Source organism: Chrysemys picta, chromosome 22, assembly GCF_011386835.1.
Source record: "Chrysemys picta bellii isolate R12L10 chromosome 22, ASM1138683v2, whole genome shotgun sequence".
Lineage (NCBI taxonomy): Eukaryota > Metazoa > Chordata > Testudines > Emydidae > Chrysemys > Chrysemys picta.
The window spans coordinates 17,346,388-17,369,272 of record NC_088812.1 but is presented as its reverse complement, the minus strand read 5'-3'; the positions used below and the strand labels follow the sequence as shown (position 1 = coordinate 17,369,272).

General features: G+C 45.4%; 1 protein-coding gene across 10 annotated transcripts in view; it reads left to right on the top strand.

The window, feature by feature from the left end:
• LOC101942323 (cyclic AMP-dependent transcription factor ATF-7) overlaps positions 1-22,885 on the top strand; it is a 118,017-nt gene that overhangs the window by 73,479 nt on the left and 21,653 nt on the right. For all 10 annotated transcript variants that reach the window (XM_024109881.3, XM_065575938.1, XM_008173287.4 and 7 more), the window contains 8 exons: positions 3,748-3,844; positions 7,681-7,799; positions 11,045-11,179; positions 12,517-12,674; positions 15,565-15,664; positions 16,924-17,037; positions 19,027-19,179; positions 21,288-21,485. In XM_024109881.3, the coding sequence (XP_023965649.2) occupies positions 3,748-3,844; positions 7,681-7,799; positions 11,045-11,179; positions 12,517-12,674; positions 15,565-15,664; positions 16,924-17,037; positions 19,027-19,179; positions 21,288-21,485 (1,074 nt within the window). The remainder of the gene's footprint in view (positions 1-3,747; positions 3,845-7,680; positions 7,800-11,044; positions 11,180-12,516; positions 12,675-15,564; positions 15,665-16,923; positions 17,038-19,026; positions 19,180-21,287; positions 21,486-22,885) is intronic.

Below are 22,885 nucleotides of genomic sequence, written 5' to 3'. Positions count from 1 at the left end.
CCCACAAAAACTATTGGTCCTAGCATGCTCCACCTTGATGTTTGTGCCCTGTCTGCATTATACCCTGGGATCTGCAAGTTGTCCTAACAAGCAGCCAGTGTAGCTCTCCCATCGCCTGTATCGTTTTTGTGGGCCTTGTAAGTGCAGGCTAAGAGCGAAATCCTTGCTTTTCTTTTCTTACTTGTTCTTATTGAGTCGATGGGAGTTTTGCCTGTGTAAAGATCCAAGGTTTGGCCCAGTGTACGTATTCTTTCGCTCCTTATTACATTACTGAAATGTATCAGCCCAACTGGAGTTATTGTAGCTTTTTAAATAAACATTTTAAAATTAGTGCATTTAAAATTACCAAAATGTTTATTCCGTGGGGCTGTCATGGCCTGTTGGATAAAGAATGCAAACTTTCCAACCTAATATGCCCCAAATCTGTCTTCTCTGGAAAACTTTTACTGTCTCTTGGGTAAATAAATGCAGATACTTGTTTACCCACACGCTAAATAACCATGCACACACTAAATACATTGTACCAGAGGAACTATGGGTCTCTTGTAGGAGCATGCAGGGCCAAATGCAGCCTGGGGATTCCTAAAAACAAGCCTGGAACTGCATGAGGAGGATGAAGCTCCTCCACTGAAGTTGTGTAATCTAGTGAATTCAATCGCCATCTTTCAAGGAAGAGAGAAATGCAAATACTTATGTCTGTGTGCATTTATTTTTAAAATGTAAATTTATACACCAATCAGGTAGCAGCGCTGCAGCTTGGCCCGTAAGGGCCACATTTGAAATAACGGGGTACCCCTAGTCTCTTGGGTTTTCTGTCATAAGCTGTTTTTTTCCTCCTCTCCCTGATGCATATTTAATGTTTATATTGCACTAACAACCCAGAAACTCCTAACAAGGCCTTGATCTTGATGTCGTAGCCTTTGTACAAACACATTTAAACACATGATACTTGCCCCAAAGAGCTGACAATCTACATCATCTTCATTTGGGGACAGGAGGGAAACAGCCAGCTTCAGGCTGAAATAACACGGAGAATGTGACAGATGCTGATGGAAAGAAATTAAATATTAAAGCTGATGCTGTGGCTGTAACTCATTCTGTTTGTTTTTTGTTATTCTCCACTCACTTTCCCCTCTGTGTTAAATGACATGATTTAGGACTGAAGCGCCAGCTTTCAGCCTCTAGGTTTTGGTGTTTGGAAATATACGTAGAGAGATATATTGTGTCTCTGAGCATTTATGTGTAGAGGAAGAGAGCACTCCAAAGCCTGTAAGACCACATAAAGATGTTACATAGAGCTGTAATGCGGAACAAAAACATGAAAAGTGCCCTAAAAATTCCCAAGATGGAACAAGACACGATAACTGGCAATTAAAATAAATTCTGGAGTACCAAAGCTGCAGAACCCAAATCACAGTTGACTAAAAGACCTGGCTCTTCCAGAGCGTGGCATAGTTTTTTTTAGGTGGCTACAGAGATCTCATTATTAAAGCACACTGAGCTATAATGTGATGTTACCACACTTTCTTTAGAACTCGCTGCCACATAACCATCCTTTATGGAAGATAAATAACCTTGATTCCCACTCCCAATGGCTTCTAGTCTTCTTGCTGTTGCTGCTTGCAGTCTCGTCAAAGTTTAAAAATAATAATAATAAAAAAAAAATCTTTCCACTTTTTTACCTAGCACCAGATTGTAGTGTTGAAGAAACAGGACTTGGACCTGTGGGGTTTCATGTTTGGTGTAACTGCATATTTACCATTTAAAGCTACTGCGGATGCTTCTAGATATGTATTTGAAACTCCCTTCCCCCCTACCCACATGTATTATTTCTTTCTCTCCCTGCCTTGAGCTACTTATTTTCCTCATACAACTGCTTGTCATTGTCTCTCAGGGAAAGAGCAGGACTGGCAGCTATGTTAGAAGCAGAGCAGTAAATGGTCAAAAGCAGCATGCCAAAAAGACCACCCCTGCTTTATGGCATGATGTAAAAAAATGCTGGAAAAAATCCTTTCCCTCTTAAAAAAACAAACACACACACACACAGGCTGAAAATCCTGAATAGTAACAACTTTTCAGCCTTTTAATTTTTCTCCCCCGTCCAGTATTTTCTCCGCATAAATTAATTGGGCAGATGTGGCTTCACTTGAACATTGAAACAGACAGGATCGGCTTGGACATCATCAGCATTAGGTTTCAGACTTTGAAGAGAGGGTACCCCAGTAAGAGGACACATATTTTTGTTAAACTATTGCGAAATATTACAGGGGAGTAAATAAAGTGGCATTCATACTTAAATCCAGTGTTTCACAAACTTCTAGAGGTAGAAACCCTTTTGATAGAACTACTGAAAATGCTTTCAGGACCAACACATTTTTTAAAGCTCTGGTCATGGTCCACAGTTCACAGACACTTTTGAGATGCCATTTGTTTGAGGGATGAGGCGTATTCTATAAATATCTTCTATTATAATAAAGGGAAAATAAACTTTTTTGTTTTGTGTAAACATTAATACCTATTAATACTCTTCCCCCACTATTATAAACCTCCTCTCAGTAATGCTGATTAAGGAAAGCTACAAGGTCAGCATGTAGCTTTCAGGGACACGCATCTACTTGGAAAAGAATCTAGACCCAAGTGCGCGTATAGAGATCAAACTACCGGTTTGCACTTTCGCTAGTTCACGGGTACAGGTGTTCCTTTTTTCCTTTTCCTTTTCTTATAAAATTCTCTGTGATGCAGCAGCTGTTTCTGACATTCCCTTGCTTCTAGAACAATACGGCACAGCTCCTGCAGTATGGCCCCATGAAATGCTCTGAAGCTAACAGTTTGTCGCAGTCTATTAGGAGAGGCGCAATCCATCCTCTGGTCTTTATTATTATTTAGCTTAACTCTTTCCCTCCTTTTGTACCTTTTATTTCAAAAAGGCAGAAATTGAGAACAATTTAAAAAACGAGTCCGCACGTAGCACTTCTCCAGGAACAAGAAGGGGGTGAATCCCTTTGTTTGGGTTTTAAATGAGACTGCCATATCCCCAGTACTCCCTTATCCTCTTGAGCTACTGAAGCGAAGCCAAGTTCAGCAGCAGCACGCAAAAGCCCTTGCATACACTTTTATTCTGTAATTATGCTGCAGGTGGAATTTAGATGGCATCTTTATTGCGCTTGAAATGTGTCCTCCTGGTTCTGTGGGAGCAGCATTTGTGCAACTGTGCTCTTCCGTGCCGTTACAAATAGCCATTGGGCATCGATCTCAGGCAGTCTCGCTCTGTCCTGCTCCATAAAACCTGGGCCCGAATTGCCTGGCGGATGCCAGTTCCATTACACACGATCCAAGAAGTTAACTGATCCCCCTAATAGTGAATAATTTATCTCTCCATTAGGCAGTAATAAAGTGGTACACTTCACAGAGCACTGCGGTGAGGATAATTTGCATTTCCTCTTTTGGTTACGAGCGACTGCGTGGCCCCCGCCATTTTTTTTTATATTTAAAATTTTATTATTAAAAGTATTTTCCCCTCTTCACCAGAAGCCAACATAATGGCTTTTTCATTGAGAGCGATGTGCTCATACACCGCTTCTCAAACAATCTGTCCTGTTCTGGTTTTGCTTAATGCTATGTAGCGATTATGTTACAGCCTCTCTCAGGTGGCTTTCTTCCCTCCCTTTCCCCTTCCCCACCCCCACCTCCGCTGCAGGAAGTACCATAAAATGCATTTATTCACTCTTTTAAATTGTTTCATTTCAGAGGTTTACAAACGAGGACCACCTGGCGGTTCATAAACACAAGCATGAGATGACATTGAAATTTGGTCCTTCTAGAACCGATTCAGTCATCATAGCAGGTATGTGCTGCGCAGTCCTGGTCAGCTCTGAAAATGGTGCACATTAATATAGCCTGTAAGATTAATACTAGGGACCAGATGTACTGAAAAACGTCTCTACCTCCCATAAAAAGCTCTTGTGATCTGCATTTAATCAGGGGGAAGGAAAGCCAGAGGCTGCCTTCCAAGTTTCTACTTTTTTCATTTTTTATGGTAGTATCAGGTTTTGTAGGATTTTTTTTTTTTTTTATACTCACCCTTTTTATCAAGACTCTGGAAGATTTACAGACAAAAGGTCTTTCACATTTCTTCATGCACTTTGAGGATGATGAACAAAAGCTGACAAACTCTGTTTCCTCTCCTCAGCCCAGGTGTCAATTTTCTTGAGCTTTTAGGCTGGCAGTTAATAAATTAAAACTCCATCTAGTGCATTGGCTACTGCCGAGAGTGCATTTGTAAAGCCCAAATGAGTTGCTCTGGAATTACTCTACACGGTCAATGCAGCCTTTATAAGATTTGAGAAAAATGTACCTGGTTGTCTGGCAGCGGATCATTGCCCGTTACGGATAGTCTCCCACCCTGTCAATCCTGCTGCATTTTGGTTTCTTAAAAGGGGGCAGGGATTGTGTCATCCATTGAATGAAACTGCCGTTATATTGAAAACGTGAAGGGAGGAGGAAATCTCTTAAATTTTATTTCAAAAACTTCATGTGAGAACCCAGTTTGATCTCTCCTGGGGGCAGAGGGGAGCTCACTAAATGGACAAACACCGTGTCACCAGATTTGGTGCTGATGAAAGCAGTTGCAACTCAGTCCACTTCTTATGGCCGTGAGATTAATCACTACATAGAGTGGATCTTTACTGAGTTTATCTAGTTTGGGAAAATTTGCGGTAAAGGCAGAAAATACTTCCTAATGGGGGACATATTGGTTATGGAATAGTATCCATAGAGAAGTGTTGGAATAGTTGTAAATCAGATTGTACAAAACCCTGGCTAGAAAATGCTGGGATGAATATTGAAAACACTTGGATAGTTTTCCTTTCATTCTGTGAAGTTGGAGTTGGAGGCTAAGGGGGACTGCATGGCGCTCAAAGAATGTTCTTTCTCCATTGCTCTACCTCCCAAAAAGGGATATGGAGGACGGGTTGCAGTTTTCATTTGATAACTCTGAAGTATAAACTGGCCAACCAGTGATTTGGGGGTCGCGAATTAATAATGATCAATTAATTACGTTTTAGATTTTCTCAGCTCTGATTAAAATCCTATCTACACTATAGAAAGAAACATGTGTAAGCACAGGATTCTGTTGCTATTAGCAGTGTTCATGATATAACATATATCTTGTTTCCTGGGTGAGCAGAAAGTCTATGTTATAATCATCCATGTTGTACCATAAGTCTTGACGCATTTTTCTAATGCAATTATAATGGGGTTTTCTGTCCATTCAAGAATGCAAGAAAAATAGCATTACACAGCTACATCACACCTGACTCTGACTGAGATTCATATTGGCACATGGTTCTTTCTGTCTTGCAATTTGAAAAGATTAGGACTGTAGAACTGCTTGTTCATACAAGTACAAGTAAGTCTTCTCTTCACTGCCAAACAAGGTGTATCCGTTGGGTTTTTTGTTAATCTCGGAGTAGCTAATGTTTGAGATATCCGAACATAAAACCACAGTGAAAACAGGGCACTTTAGTTTTTACTTTGAGGTAAAATAGGTGAGAAAAGCAGTATTCCCATCCCTGGGGTTGACCTTGTTGACTTCACCATAAAAATGAAGTGCTGGTCTTCATTGTGTTTACCGCAGCCCTTGCTTATTAGTTACCCCAAGGTAAAAAAAAAAAAAAAAAAAAAACACCTTTTTTTTAGCAGTGAAAACTGGGCCTAAAACATGCAGAAAAGACTGAGTCATGTCTTAACACTATGTGGATACTCCTACATTGCAACCAGGTCCAAAAGCCTTTTCTGTTTGATATTTATGTGGTAAGTAAAGGACTATTGGTAGGGCCCTAGCAAATTCATGGCCCTGAAAAACACGTCACAGACAGTGAAATCTGGTCTTTTGTATACTTTTACCCTATACAAAACAGATTTCACGGGGGAGACAAGCGTTTCTCGAATTGGGGGTCCTGACCCAAAAGGGGGCTGTGGGAGGGCTGTCACAGGGGGTTATTGTAGGGGGGTTGCGGTATTGCCACCCTTTCTTCTGCATTCCCTTCAGAGCTGGGTGGCCAAAGAGCGGCGACTGCTAGCCGAGGGCCCAGCTCTGAAGGCAGCAGCACAAAAGTAAGGGTGGCAATACTGTGACCCCCTAACAGTAACCTTGCAACCCCCTCACAGCCCCCTTTTGGGTCAGGACCCCTACAGTTACAGCACTGTGAAATTTCAGATTTAAATATCTGAAATCGTGACATTTACAATTTTTAAAATCCTATAACTGTGAAATTGACCAAAATGGACCATGAATTTGGTAGGCCCCTAACTATTGGCGGTCTTTATGAATACTGAAGGGCACATTCGTTATAAGCAGCTGGATCTAGGACAAAGCGTAATTTCCTGTGTTCATAAATCCTTTGTAGGACAAACGCCATTGTCAACATTTCTGTAACTTCCTTTTCTTATTGATAGCCCCAGTTTTTGGGCTCGGTTGTTGATACAAAGTGGCCTCCATTAAAAGACAGGAGGTTCAACTTATTCCTCTTGTAGCAACTCTGAAGCAAAGCAGAGAAGGACTGTTTTCCATAAGCTTCCATCATCAACAAGCAAACAATTTTCTGCTTGATCGAGTCAAACAGAATAATATGCTAGTGCTGGGCTCCTGTTAATAACTGGAGTACTGACTAAAATCACAAGCAAAAATGAAACTGGCTGGGTGAGCAGTTCTGGATAATCAGGAGACTTTCTGCTGTGTAGACTGAGCTTCAGTTACAAGTTGAATTGTGGCTCCATGGCCCGTGGTCAGCTATATTAAGATTGTACCAAACTGGCCATTTCAGTCTTGCAGAGAGATTCTTATAGTGAAGTAAGGTGCTGGTGGTGGTAATTTGCACTTCTATATGGCCTTCCATGCCAAGGATTTCAGAATAACTTTGTGCATGCTAATTAATCTTCAGCAATTCCTGTGAGCTGGGTATCATCCCTATTTTACAGATGGAGAAACTAACACACACAGAGGGTTAGTGACTTGCTCAAGTTCACACAGCAAGTCAGTAGGGTGACCAGACAGCAGATGTGAAAAATCAGGACAGGGGGTGGGGGGTAATAGGAGCCTATTTAAGAAAAAGACCCCAAAATGGGGACTGTCCCTATAAAATCGGGACATCTGGTCACCCTACAAGTCAGTGCCAGGGCAGTTACTTTAAAAATCACAATACCACGAGGAATTTCTGCTTCTTCTGACTGTTATTTTTTTTAAATTTACTATCTTGAGGGACATGCACAAAACATTCTGCTTCCCTGCAGCACCAATTCAGCAACACGTACCAGTCTCAGAGTTGCACCGATGCCAGGGTAGGCCCTGTTTTTAAATAAGGAAGGTGCTACAACACATTGTTTTCAGTTGTAGTGATCTCAATACAATTTGAAATATGTTATTTATGTTACTGCCATAGTATTTGCCAAAAGGACAAAATTAACAGGAAAGTATTGTTGCTTGCTTTGTGAACACAAAGAAAAATCCTAGAGGAAGAACATCCAAGCTTCCTAAAATAACACAACTGAATCTAAATGTTAGGTGTGTATTGGGAGGAAATATTCCTGGTTTGTCTTGTCCTGTGAGAGGAATAGAGTAGTTAAAATTAATCCTGTGACCTGACTTTGATTCTTTTGTTTTTTGTGTTGCAATCTGAACAGATCAGACTCCGACTCCAACCCGTTTTTTGAAGAACTGTGAGGAGGTGGGGCTCTTCAATGAATTGGCCAGTTCCTTTGAGCACGAGTTTAAGAAAGCCACAGAGGATGATGAGAAAAAGGCAAGAGGCAGAAACTACCATTCCAATAAAACTGAAACATTCACAGATTGTAGGGGCTGAAGGGGGAATTATGCTGTTCTGATGAAAGGCATATGTTGTAGGATAACTAAGTGTTGTTGTCTCATAGATTTAAAATGCTCAATCACATACTTTATTTAGTAACTTGTGTGACTTTGGCTGTGCTACAGTCTGAGTCCCAGTTAGGTCTGATTTTAATAACCTTTTGTTACTACAGCTTTTTGTCATCGTCGTCCCTGCCCCTCCCGCCCCCCCCCTTTTTTTTTTTAAGTCACTACCCACAATATCTGATCTCGCATGTCCTGGCAAAAGAATGCCTGAGAAGTACCAATACCCTGTTAACCATGTAGGCTCTGATCCAAAGCCCACTGGGCATCTCTTCATTGATTTCAAGATCATTAAAGAGCAATTCCCAGAGCCATGTCGTAAAGGCATGGTTGTGGAAATATCCTTTTTGACCATGTTCTGCCTTTCCTGTCTCCAAAGGATAGGAAAGAAGCCAAGATTTTGTTGTGTACTTCTTGAGTTGTGTGCGTGCTGCATACAAATAGAGAGGTGGTTTCATGACAGGGTAAGCGTTTATAGGTCTAGAAGACAGCAAGATGTCAAGCAACTTAAGCGATTCTTTCCAACCCTTCCACCACTGAATAGCAGCAGATGCATATTGTACAACTGCATTGGTATTTTTTAGACTGGCTTTAACATTTATGAAATTGGTATTTGTACATACATGTGCAATTGGCAGCTCTGTTCAGAAACACGGCTGCATAAATCTGTTCAACTATAACAAATTCAGAGTTAAAGTGGAAAATTTTGTCATTCACTCGCTCATTGAGTACCAGGTGTCTTTCAAACATTTGTTGATCTTACATCCTGCATGTGCTGCAGGCCTAGGCACAGTGAGGTGGCATGGTCGTGCTTAATTCTGAATTCCCTGCCTTTCATTAGCTACAGCCCAGAACTTTAATATTCTTTGAGGGTAGCTAGATTTTGTGGTTTTGTGTATAAATGGGTGAGCAACCCACAGTCTAGCCAGTCGTTTTATATGTACGACCACCCATATCCTGTGCTGCCTAATAGCTATAGTTAGGATTCTTAGACTTATGAGTGTTTTGCCTTTTTTTTTTTTTTTAATACGACTGCAGTCAAGATATTTCCAGCATTATCCAGCATCAAAGCATGGGCTGGCTTCAGGCGTAGGAAAAGAATGATCCCTCCTAGAAGGGCCCTGTGCACACTAGAGCTCAGACCCAGATGGTTTGTCACTCAGTGAGCCTGGCTAGAGATGCATTTGTGAGATGCTTTGAACACTTGACTAAGTTGAGCCCAGTTACCGCTGTTTTGTTTTGTCCTGCTGTTCCAAGGGTGGCCTGGACACCAGCATGTGCGTGATAATTAAAAACATTGGCATGGGGGGGCTCCCCCGGAGGCGTTTTAAGTGGTTTGAAACTTTCCTGAATTTTAATCCCGTCTCTTCTGTGATTTAACAGTGAAACGTCCCTGCTTAAGAGGGCAAGTAAATGGTTACTTCATGGACTGAAGGCAAGGCTGCTGCATAACTCGGCTATAACAGGGGCACTCTAGGGCAATGCCATTCAACTAGAGAGATGGCTCATCAGGGAGAAGAGCCATAGATGCCTATTTTGACTCTGTTTCAACTCCCCATCCCACAATGATACAGTGTCCCACAATGATACAGTGTCCCACAGTGTTAGTGTCACCCCGGTGACGTGGCTTTTTGCCCCTCAGACACATCTTCTCTCTCTTTTCCTCTTCCTTGGTGCCTGCTGCAGAGGCTTGGCTGCTCAGCTCTCCCCTGCAGCCTCACATAAGAACTCCTGATGTCCCTGGCCTTTATGGGATCCATGAACGCCAAAAGAGCTGGGGTAGTGACGGAGCCACATCCAACTCTGGAGCCACAGGCTGAGTGTCTCTTGCCATTAGAACAGGGGTGGGCAAACTTTTTGGCCCAAGGGCCACATCTGGGTATGGAAATCGTATGGCGGGCCATGAATGCTCATGAAATTGGGGGTTAGGGTGGGGGGGGGTGAGAGCTCTGGCTGGGGGTGGGGTTGGGGATGAGGGGCTTGGGGTGCAGGACAGTGCTCTGGGGTGGGACCAAGGGGTTCGGAGGGCGGAAGAGGGATCAGGGCTGGGGCAGGGGGTTGGGGCATGGAAGGGGGTCAGGGGTGCAGGCTCCAGCCAGCGCTTACCTCAAGCAGCTCCTGGAAGCCAGTGGCATGTTCCCCCTCCGGCTCCTACGCGGAGGTGCGGCCAGGCGGCTCTGCATGCTGCCCCATCCACCGGTGCTGCCCCTGCAGCTCCTGTTGGCCGTGGCTTCCCCTTTGCATAGGAGCTGGAGCAGGGACATGCCACTGCTTCCGGGAGCCACGCAGAGCTACAGCACACGTGGAGCGGGGCAAGCCCCAGACTCTGCTCCCCAGCGGGAGCTCGAGGGCCAGATTAAAACGTCTGAAGGGCTGGATGCGGCCCCCGGGCTGTAGTTTGCCCACTCTTGCTTTAGAAATCTGCACTGTACACAAAAACGCCCCTGTCCCTTGACAGGTCTGTTTCTGTTGTTTGCCTGTATGTGCCACCAACCAGGCAGTTCCTTCATGCTGTCATGAGTGCATTTGCCTCACCCTTCTTCTGGGCAGAGTCTGGGGGAGCTAAGAAATCATTGCTAACTTGTTAAAATGGGGCATGTAGTGCCCTTGAAAACTCTGGTGGCGAGTTGCCAGGTTCAGGCATATGGTTAGGTTTTATTTTAATGGGGTGCTCATAGGTATTTAATAACTTGCATGACTCTTTGTTTGCTTTTGATGATTGGGTAATAAAATAATTGAGACTGATTTATACAATGCTTTACAGCTCTTCTGTGAATGAAAGTGCCTTCTGTAACTTGCAGGCATTTGCTTTGTTACCTGTTCTGCTTAGCGGAGCCTTTTTACCAATAGAAAGAATTCCATGTGTATGTGTTACTGAGGAACCACAAAGCACTGGCCTTCTGGCCCAGGGAATGTCTGGGTTTTGTTTTTTGTTTGTACAGCACCTACCACCATGGGGCCCTGGTCCAGGGCTATGGTTTCGACGTGCCACTGTAATGCAAATAATAAAAAAAGCCTTTGGTAAATGCTCCTAGGTGCAGTGGCCCTGGAAACTAGTTGTGTGTTTCATTAGTGGTATGAAATAACTTTCATTTTAATGTGTTAATATTTTCCCATTAGAATGCTGGACCTCTGGACATGTCTCTGCCCTCAACCCCAGACGTCAAAATAAAAGAGGAGGAGCCAGTTGAGGTGGATTCTTCTCCTCCAGACAGTCCTGTATCCAGCCCACAATCCCCACAGATCAAAGAGAAGGTAGGTTTCCTGGGCCATTCCCACTTGCTGTAATTTACCTCTTTCACCAGGAGAACTGATTCTAACTACAATAGAATAAGTTCTTTCTTCACTTAACTGCCAAGGGTTGAGTTGAAGGTTCTGTTCCCCTCCTTAAGCAGGAAAGCGAAGAACTGATTTTACATTAAAACGGATTGTCATTCTTAAGTTTCCACACAGATTCCAATAATGAACTGCTACCTTTTTTTTTTTTTTTTTAAAAAGAGGGAAGTCACATTCATGGGGAGGCTGGCATCATACTGACCGGGGTAAATCTGAGCAGTTTTTGCAGTCACTGGGGTGTGGGCGATCAAGCCTCGTGGTCAGAGCAGGAGCTATGCCTAATGGTCAGAGCTGAGGGTCAAAACCAAAGACAGAAACCGCTACCAAGCCGAAGGTCAGAGCTGGAAATGGAGTCAGCTACCAAGCTGAAGGTCAGAATTGGAGACAGTCAAGTGCCAGGCCAGGGGTCTGAGCCAGAGACAGCGTTGGGCATAAGGCAGAGGAGCAGGGGCCTGGAATAGGACAGGACTGCAGGAACTGGGAGCAGACAGGGGTCTGGGATGGGAAGACAGGAACCAGGAGCAAGCAGGGAACAGGAACTGGGAGCAGGCAGAAATGCAGGGCTCAGGAGTCAGGTAAGCTGGAGGGGTCCGCAGTGGCACCAGCCAAGGATTTCTCTAGTTGCTCGGACAACTTCCTGGTTCATATAGTACTCCTTAGCCAATAGGGGAGCTTTGGGGGCAGGCTAGCCCTTCTCAGGATCCTTCACTAGTTACTCAGGTGAGCTGGTGGGTGGCAGTTGTGGTCTGAATTCTGCCTGGGGACCTGTGGGCCCAGGTTCGAGGACTGGGATCCCTCACAGGTTTCGTTGGATGAGAAAAATCTCTGAATAAATAAAGCAGTTTTTATAGGGACGGGGCCACTGTGCTCTGAGGATTGTTGTAGTGGCCCAGAACATGCACCTATAGAATAATATAGGTGGCAAAACTGCTGGTTGCATAATTACGCTTTGTACCTATTCCAACTTGGGCTGGAGCCACTAGTTTTTAGAGGAGGTGGAGTGTCTAACAATTTCTGCAGGACTCTGGGGGTTGGGACTTTGGGGTTCTATTCCCGGCTCTGTCACTGAATCTCTGTAACCTTGGCTAAGTCCCTTCCCCACTCTGTGTCCATTTCCCTATTGGGGTGTTGTGAAAGTTGGTTTAATGTTTCTAAATCACTCAGGTTCTCAGAAGAAAGATGTGAGAGAAGGGTATATTATTATGATGAGGCTGATAAAGTATCTGTCCTTATTTTTGTTTGTTGATTCTCTTTAGGAGATCACTTCAAAGCCTGTTATAATTTCTACTCCTACTCCCACCATCATGCGTCCAGGGTCACTGCCACTACATTTGGGATATGACCCGCTACATCCCACTCTCCCCTCCCCGACCTCTGTCATCACCCAGGCTCCACCTTCCAACAGACAGCTTGGGTAAGAAAGATGCTAAGACTTGGACCGAGATTTTAAAAATGTGGTGTATAAAGTCAGGCTTTTTAAGTCTGTATTTAAGCGCATAAATGTTACCTGATTGTCAAAAGCACTGAGCTATGTGCAACTTCCACTGTAGTTCCATGTGTTTCAGGGCCTAACTGTAAATGCTGTCATGAGAACTAGTTATAACATAAATTAAACTAGGGCAACCCCAGGGAAAGAAAACAGTCCAATCCTGATATCCTTCCACTGGCAATGCCTTCACTGCATGTAATATAGGAGGCTTGCCCAGCTAAGGCCTTCAGAACTGTACTTTCACAGATTCATTTTGCCAGAGGAGCGTGAGTTGCCTTTGCTACCCGATTAAAAGGATAAGACTTAGATAAAACTGCAAAGTGGTTGAATCTTTAATGTTTTGGGGATTTTCCAAGACAGCTGTTGCTTCTGAAGTGAAACCTCTACAACCTGTTGGCCTCCTTCAAAGTCAGGTTTTGCTTCTGTAGCTATTTGTTTTCAGATAACCTAATGACCTGCTCTTCTTGCCCCTGGAGTAATCTAGGCTCAAGAGCATTCAGTGAAGTGGTTATGAGCACATTGCATTGTGGGATAGTTTCAACCCTATATATAAAAGGAAGGCGCCTAAATGATCCAGGAAATACATTACAATGGGCCTTCAGGAGAGGTATATTTAGCCCTCTCGCTGTTCTTTGGTGTCAGGATGCTTCTGTTGTGCCATGGTTGTTACTTCTTTCTAATTACCCTCTTTGGATCTGGGTCTTTGCATTAACAAGGCCATTTTTTTGGCTGCCAATTCATATTTGTGTGTGTGTTTGTTTTGACCCCATGGCACCATCAGTCCAGACTTCCTGACGGAAAGGTCTAAATCCTGTCTCCAGGCACCTTAAGGGTTAAGTGATTGTCTTTGTGTTTTGAGAGTGTATTGTGTTTGTTTTCCATAAACTAGACTCAAGCTCAGGTGTAATGCTGTCTTCTGGAGTTGAGGCACCAGAGCATTGCCCTGCTTGGAGAAACAGAGAAACAAAATCAGGACAGTCCATGTATTGAAGCTACAAAGTTAGGCCTGTAGTGGAACTTGTAGGGATGTCAATGGGACTGGGAATGAGGGCAGGGTATGAACTTTCTGTAGCTAAACTTTTGGACTGGGATTTTCAAAGTAACCTGAAGGATCTGGATACCCAGTTTCTATGAGAATTGAATATCCAGATTCCCTACGTGGCTTTGAAAGTCCCACCCCTAGTCGGTAAAGGTATGAACTTCAATCTGGCCCAGTTTACCCCCTCTGACTTTCACTCCCACCCCATCTCGCCATTACCTCAGCACGGACCCCACAGTATAATGTTCTTAGCTTAGCCAGCAGCGACTCATCATCCCTCTCATCGGGGCTAGGAAGAAGGCATGGTAGCAGCGGATTTTCTCCCCACTGCCCAGATGCCGGCTCAGCACCAGCCCTGTTCTTCCTCTCCTAGCTGTTCTCTCCGCCTCCATCTTATGCTGTCACGAGCAGGGGAGAAATAGGAGACTCTCCCTTAATAAAAAATAGGGGAAAATGCAAGGAAACCACTGTCTTGACCATGTAAGTTCAGAAGCAGCTCTTTCTTCCCTCTCCCACGCTCTTTGGACAGGGACTTTTCAAATGGTGGGGTCGGGGGAGAGAGAGGATATCACTGCAAGTCATCACTCTTAAATAGTAGTGCACTCTACATTGAGGTAGGCTGCCCCCATCCCTTATTTGTCACTGCATTCAGAAGCTGGATAAGGACTTTAGCTGGGTGTTTCTGCAAGATGAACAGCAGGGGGAAAGGTTGTTGGCATTTTTAACTGTCGTAATTAGGCTTCAGCGTAAACACCCCTTGGCAATGAATGGAGCTCTTCATGTTTCTCAGATCTATTGTTTCAGGCGTTCTGCAGACACAGCCGTCTGTTTAGAATGTTTTCTCTGAGGGTTAGCAGTGTTTTTAAATGAAAGTCAAATTAATGCACAACCTCATTCTGCCATGAGGGCTGTATTAATGCATCTCTCTAGCCAGAAATTTATCAGTATGTAGGAACAGTTGATCTAGTACCCCAGCCTGCCTCGTGCATCTGTGCATATGCCAGTAGAGGGCCCCAAAGCAGCAGCAGGACTCCCCTGAATAGCCCAGCAGCTACAGCAGAGCATCAAGGGCACATTTACGTGTCCTGGTGAGTGTTACATTGCTCCCCTGAAAACTATGACTGAATCCCAGCATTGGTACTATTTGCTTTGCTGTGTGTTTTGGAGCAGAGCTTCTGTTTGCACTGGCACAGGGAGAACTCAGGTGGACTACTTCTTCCTTCTCCTAAAACAGAGAGCTCAATGTGTAATATTTGGTTATCCTCACCCTCTGTTCAGATGAGTCCAGCTTATTAAAGTCCAACATCCCTTCTTAGAGGCATCTGGTCTTTGTGCTTTAGCAGCCTTATGCTTTTTGGCAAGCAGGCCAGCAAGCTTACATAGAGGAGTTAAAGAAGGAGAGCCGTAATTCTTCCATCAGCATGTCCTGCCAGCACCAACCAACAAATGGTTGTTAGACAACTTTGCCTGGATACCCAAAATGTGATGTTAGCACATGTCAGTTAATACATTCTAAGAATCTCATGTAGAGAAGGCAATGTATGCTTTAACACACGGTAAAGTAGGCTTTAATTCGACCAATTTAGCACTTTGATTATGCTAGACTTCTAAAACATGTAAGTTAGCCTGTGTTAGCTACCATAATGCCTTAAATCCTAGTCTAGACCAGGCTAGAAATCGCCTGTATCTTGGTGGGGTTGGGTGGGGGCTACTTAGTCTTGTCTGTACAGTATAAACTTGAATTGACATATGTGAGCTTGAATTATGTTTCTCCAGGTCTCCCACGGGCTCCCTCCCACTTGTCATGCACCTTGCGAACGGACAGACCATGCCTGTCCTCCCTGGCCCTCCTGTACAGATGCCTTCTGTTATATCGGTAAGAGAAACTTCCAGCACATTCTCTGTGGTAAAGAAGGGGACAGCTTTTCTCCTGCCCAACATATGCCGACGCTTTCATTTGCAAAATTAAAATACATCTACCCCTCTGTGTGAGATAAGCCTGACGTGGAAGTGGGCAAGGGCTGATGCTAGCAAGGTAATAATAACACGCCAGTCACACTAGAGGGATATAAGGCTGAAAAATAAAGTCTGGTCTGGGCAGATGGCTCACACCATCGATCCAGGACTGGGAACTGCAGGATCCCTGATTAGTTGGTTGCATTTGGAACGGAATGCCTCAATTGAAACCATTCGAGCTTACAGAGAACATGTTAGTCTTTGCAGGCCAGGAAAACCGCCCGAGCCTGGGCAGTGTGCGAAATGGTAATTTATATTTAACACTGCAGGTTTTACTTCAGCCTAAGGAGAAGTTTTCAGGATACAAAATTCACAAATAAATATACCTTCTGGTGGGCTTGTGTGTGTTGAGTGAGTCAGGCTATGCAAATCCTGTGTCTCCTGCTGGGCGGGTATTTTGTGTTCTGAGTGGGTAATTCCAATAAACTAGTGCCTCAGGTAGTAGGACTGCTGAAGTTGCAATCCACCGGTGGGGATGGGGGGGGGGATGCACATCTGAATGGCCAGTATGCTAAGAGTTTGGCATTTAGGACATCTCTGTATTTTCTTGAAGTATAACTCATGCTCCTAGCACCTTTCATCAGAGTATTTCAGTGTGTCTTATAAAACAGAACTAAAGCCCCATTTCCCCCTTTTAGGTAAGCCAGTCAAATATGCCTGTGTTACAGATGGGGAAGCTAAAACTTAACCAGGATGTTGCTGGAAGTCCATGGTAGAACTGGACTTAGAACCCAGATGTCCCAGTTTTCACATTCCTCTAACGGCCACCTGGCAGCACTGCACCCTGTGGTGTAGAGGTTTTCTGGGTGTGAGGGAAATGAAGGAGACCTTTCACGATATTTTGCCACCTAGTACAGTATATTTCGCTTTCTGTCCTCAGCTGTTGGTTGCCGTTGCTGTGTTCTCTTAAATAGCAGCTGTGGCCACCACGAAGGTGACTGCCCACCTTTGAGTGATTGACGAAACAATCCCCATGGCCATAGTTCTAAAGTTTGTCAAACGCTCTAGGCTGTCTGCATTAAAGGTGCTTTGTCAAATGATTATTATGATGCCATTTCATGCGGGATGCTTCCAGTAGCAATGACGTCAAAATGTGTGTGCTCTTTTCTCTACATGTAGCTGGCTAGGCCAGTGTCCATGGTGCCCAACATTCCGGGTATTCCTGGTCCACCCATCAACAGCAGTGGTTCCATTTCACCATCAGGCCTTCCAATACACTCTGAGGCTAAAATGGTGAGTTCCAGAACATCGAGAGATGCCTGTTGACCTGTGCCAGGGAAGATTGCTTTGGGGGATATATTCATAGAATTGTCGTAAAAGCCTTCACTTAATCTCGGTTAGACCCTCCAGAAAAGAGTGTGTTTAGAATCTCTATACTTATGGCCCTCTCATCCTTCTAAAGAGACACCAAAAGCTCTTGAATAGATACGCCCAAATTAGTGAGCTTAGACCGCTCCCCCCTGAAATCCTTTGCAGCAGTAAAAGCACTGTAGGAACACTAAGAGCAGGTGTTATAAATATATAAAAAAGTATCAGGCTGTTCTTCATTAAATCACCCAGCACTGCCAGTTATATGGCCCTTACATATCAATGTCAAGACAAAGATTCCTGATCCGATCTTAAATATGGGACACGTTGTAAAGGAGTGGATTCCTGTTCCAGGATGACAGATGGGGTGGAGATGGGGGGAGGGAGGAGAGAGCCAAGAGGGGAGCGGCTGTGCTGTAGTGATCTGGCAGAGGACTCTAATAATGGTTTTCAGTGGGATGCTCTTCCAACTGTAGATTTATGAAGGAATTTCTTTCTCCGCTTCCCCGGCTCTTACAGCACAAGTGCTAGGTGCACACAAGAGGAAGAAGGAAAGTAGGGATGAGGCGGAGGGAAAAGTAAGTTTGGATACAAAGACGGTGAAAGCACGTTTGTCTTGCTGACATAATATCAGCGTGGACTTGTTTGCAGTCAGGGCTTCCACATTATTATGCGCTCCATTGCTGCAGTGACCTTGGTGCTTACAGTAACCGCTACTACAATTCCACACTAGCTGGGCGTTTGCAAAGATTCATTCTGCATTCATGCACTGAGCTGAAACTAGAGCAGGGGTGGGCAAACGTTTTGGGCCGAGGGCCACATCTGGGTGGGGAAATTGTATGTAGGGCAGGGGGTTGGAGTGCGAGGTGTGGGAGGGGGTGCGGTGTGCAGGAAGGGGCTCAGGGCAAGAGATTGGGGCAGAGGAGGGGTGCGGTGTGTGTGGGGGGCTCAAGGAAGGGAGTTGGGGTGCAGGAGGGTTGCGAGGTGCAGGCAGGGAGCTTAGGGCAGGGAGTTTGGGGGTGGGGTGCAGGAGGGATTCGGGCTCCGGCCTGGCACTGCTTACCTAAAGCAGCTCCAGGATGGCAGCGGTGTGCACCGGGGCCAGGGCGGGCTCCTTGCATGCCTGCCCTGTCCCCGGCCCCGCGCCGCTCCAAGAAGCGCTGTGGCCCCTGGGGGAGGGGGGAAGGAGAGCTCCGCGTGCGCTGCCCTTGCTGCACCTCCAGGTACCTCCCCCGAAGCTTGCATTGGCTGTGGTTCCCCGTCCTCCGTGTGGCAACGCACGGAGCCCTCTGCCCGTGGTACCGGCCGCTTCTGAGAGCGGCGCGGGGCCCACAGCGCCACAGGAGGCCATCCTGTGGGCCGGATCCAAAGCCCTGAGGGGCCGGATCTGGCCTGCAGGCCGTAGTTTGCCCACCCCTGAACTAGAGCATTGTGGGGGATAGGAGGGTAAGAATTCTTAAACTCTGTTATATGTGTGTAACAATATGCTCATGCTTCAGTCTCTTTTCACCTGGGTTAGTGATTGTGTTAGTGAAGACCTCTCTTAACAAAGCTGTGCAAACTTGTCCCTTCTGTGTCCCTCCCCATGTGTCAGACCCACCTCTTAGCATCTGAAGGCTGTTCAGTCTCCACAGTCCATTTGGTCCATTGTCCTTCTGCAGAGACTGCCAGCTGGGGAGCTGATGAGTGCCAGTTGCTGTAGTGATTTTGTGATGTGGACACCTGTCTGTTCTGAACTGGATTGAGAACCACCATCTATCTTCACGTGGGCCACCCAACACCTGCCAGATGATAACAGCTTTTGGCTGGATTTGACTCATCCTTTGAAAAGAGCGAAGAATAAGTTATGTTAGGGCCTGTGTCTCCGAGGCGAATGGAGAACCCCATTGACAGTTCTGTTCTCTCATTTTACAGAGACTGAAGGCCAGCCTGACGCACCAGGTTTCTTCCTCACTGAATGGCAGCAGCATGGTTGTGGGGTCAGCAAGTACGATGGTGACCTCACGTCCAGAGCAGGGTCAGATACTTCTCCAGCACCCCGATGCACCTTCTCCAGCTCAGCCACAGGTCTGCTCCTTCTTAATCTTCAAAGCTATGACGGCTTAAAGCAGTGGTTCTCAAACGTTTGTACTGGTGACCCCTTTCACATAGCAAGCCTCTGAGGGTGACCCCCCCCTTATAAATTAAAACATACTTTTGTATATTTAACATCATTATAAATGCTGAAGGCAAAGCAGGGTTTGGGGTGGAGACTGACAGCTCACGACCCCCCATGTAATAACCTCATGACCCCTGGAGGGTGAGTTCAATCCTTGAGGGGGCGTCTTAGGGATCTGGGGCAAAATCAGTACTTGGTCCGGCTAGTGAAGGCAGGGGGCTGGACTCGATGACCTTTCGGGGTCCCTTCCAGCTCTATGAGATAGGTATATCTCCATATATTATATTATATTTTTATAACCCCCAGTTTGAGAACCCCTGGCTTAAAGTGATGATGGAGGAAGCAAAGATACTGGTACTTCTAGTCTGTTAGGAAAGGGTGGGGAATAACCTCATGAATCTGTCACTCTCTGCTCAGACCTATATGCTTTCCAGTGTGCAAAGCTGTGGGGTTTTGAGGTGGGGTTTGGGGGGGTTGGGATTTAATGTGTGTGAAACACTCCTTTTTGTAGTTTCTGTTACCATCTCTGTCAAACAGTCCAAGTTAGACTTAGGCAACAGGCGCAGTTACTTGATATGTTCTGGAGTTTAGAAAGTGTTTTGCTGTCCTCTCCTTTTTAATTGCTAGGGTTAAACACTCCCCTTTTAGGCAATCAACCCCACTTGCTCCTGCCAGCTAACCAAATGCCAGCCCTCCATCAGAATTGCCACCTGCTCCATCAGTTAGACAGGCTTCCAAAAGTTTAATATCCATATGCTGTCTGACAGTGAGTAGTGAAGTGTAACTGGGCTCTCACATTGTGGCTGTATAATTACAGAGCCGATGCAGTTGTGCTGGAAGGACTGAGTCTGGGGTGATTTGTCCTTGTTGGTTTTTCCTTTGTTCCCTCAGAATACAGCAGGAGATTACAGTGTTACAGAATCCACTCTTAAGTGCCTGTAAGACTTTGTACAACGATGTTGGAACACAGCTGAAGATTGGCTGTGTTACACAAAAGCCCGTATTCCCTTGCAGTAGTGTTGTGTGTATCAGTAAAGATGGCTCTGTTGAGTTGTTTCCCTCTCACATTGTAACCTGTGGTAAATTCCAACAATAAGAAGCTGAATAGTCTTAATTTTTTTGACTGAGGCAGATGCTAGGGGCTGAATTCTAGTGCTGGTGGAAATAAGGATTAAACCAGATGTGCTCTACAGGCTTCTCCCTCACAGCTCCTCCCTGGCCACAGTTCCAATCAGCATTGCCTCCTGCTCATCCATGATACTAACTCCGCTCCTCACCCTCTCACCCTCCCTGCGGTTCTACTCTTGAGGCTTCTGTCCTTGCAAATTGCGGTAGTGACTTTGTGATATGGACAAATATCTACTGAAAATCAGACTGAGGCCAATCAACTTCCTTCCACTTAATGACCTGAGGTGGGATTTAAACTGTAGTCTTGCTAGAAAAGTGAGCATATTTAATCCACTGCAAGAAATACCGTCTGGTTCCTCTCCAAAACCCATAATATTCTAATATCCACCACTTGACTGGAGATCTCCACAGTATGTTAAAAATATTCAAATGATGCTGACACTGAGATAGTAGCTCAGAACTGAAACTTCATTGCGCATCTAGTACATATTGCCCATCGATCAACACATGTCACAAGATTCGGTGCTTGGGAGGAAGGATAAGGTGCAGGACTGAGAATCAGGGAAGCTGGGTCTCCATCAGAGACTCCCAGTGTTACCCTAAGCAAGTCACTTATTCTACAGACAGGGAAAGAGAGATTAAGTCTCAACAAATCTGTTTGGACCTAATTCATTAATGTCTGTAAAGTACCTTGAGAACACTGGAAGCTGCTCTAGAAAAACAGAGCGTTTTTTAGTTTCAGAGTCAGCAGCTGACAGATCCTACATCCTGACTCTCCAAGTCAATTGGAATTTGCTCTGGACTTAGTACAATCAGTGTGGATAACTGTCTGGTTTAATCAAGTGTGTGTTTTGGTTCAGTAATTCTCTTCCTTCTGTCCTAACTCCAGGTTTCCCCTGCTCAGCCCACACCTAGCACCGGTGGCCGGCGGAGACGCACGATGGATGAAGACCCGGATGAGCGCAGGCAGCGTTTCCTGGAGCGGAACCGTGCCGCAGCCTCTCGTTGCCGTCAGAAACGCAAGCTGTGGGTGTCTTCTCTGGAAAAGAAAGCAGAGGAGCTCACGACACAGAATATCCAGCTGAGTGTGAGTATGGAACCATGGAGGCCAAGCCCATCTGCTTGGCTGCACTGCGGCCTTCACTCCAAGGAGGACGTTTTTACCGTGGTGCAGAGGCACTGTGTGTGCTGGTGGTGGTCTTTAGTCTGTGAGAAACCAGAATCAGGTGGCTAGGAATGGTGCAGGGTTTTTTGTAACGTGTTTATTTTTTCTGTGCTTGATTCGCAAAGGCTTGTGTATGTGCCTCTGGCAATGGAAACCAGTATTTGTAAAGGACCATCAAGTCCTGGATAATCCAAAGGGGTAAGAAAAGGAGCAGGTGGAATTTCATATCCCCATTTCCAACCCCCTCCGCTGCATACAATACATAAGAGCTGCGCACCCGGTCTTGCCCTGAAAAGGTTGAAGGGAGTAAGGGAGAATCTGGCATTGTGCCCTACCACTCATCCTCTCAAGACTGCACCCCGGAACATTTAGCTGCTCCAGCCACAGAAGATAGGTGCTGCAACAGTGCAAAGGCACCAGGAAGCTGCTGTATCCTAACTGAAAACTCCCCCAGCTTGGGAAGAGCTGTCAACTGGCACAAAGTCAGCCTAACTGGCTTTTGCTCTGTTCTCTGCCGCTTGGGACTGGAACCACAGGCAAGCAAAGAGGGAGCTGCAGCTGAGGCCCAGGGCAATTCAGATTCTCCTTGAAAATCGGGGAGCTCTAACTAGCTCCCTGACAGCTTCTCTCCTGCTGTGCCAAGCAGAACTATGCGTCATTCCCTTCCCATCGCAATTAGTCCCCTTATTAATGCTCTCAGCAGACAGGCGAAGGACGGAAAGGATTCTGAAGACTGAACTCACGTCCGGCGTGGGCTGTTTCCCCCTCTGGTTTTCAGTGACTCATGCAGTGTGCTTCAATAGCACTAATTACGATAGCTTCATTCTCTTTGGCACGCTGTCTGGAGTGGCTCACAACTGTGAATGCAGCCTGTCAGAACCAGGACAGATACCCCAAGCTGGTGGTGTGTTCTATAATTGGATTTCACCAAACCAGTAACAAACGTGAACTCCTGGATCACTATACCAGTCTTGCCATGGAGTCACAGACCAACTTAGACTCTCCGGACTATCTTACCACCCCGACCAACGGAACTTTGTGATAATGGTCACTTACACCAAAAATCACACCAGATCAGGTTGCTCCAGTTCCAGGAGACCAGCCACTTACCCCAGATCAACTGGTACTCTGGATCTTACACCAAAGACAATCCTGGCACTTGCAACCAATAGTAAATTAACTAAAGGTTTATTAGCTAAGAAAAAAAATGAGTTATTGAGAGATTAAAGCAGGTAAAATATCTGTCCAGGTGAATCACAGTTTGTAACTCCGAATGGTGGCAGGGAATGGAGGGGAGGGATAGCTCAGTGGTTTGAGCATTG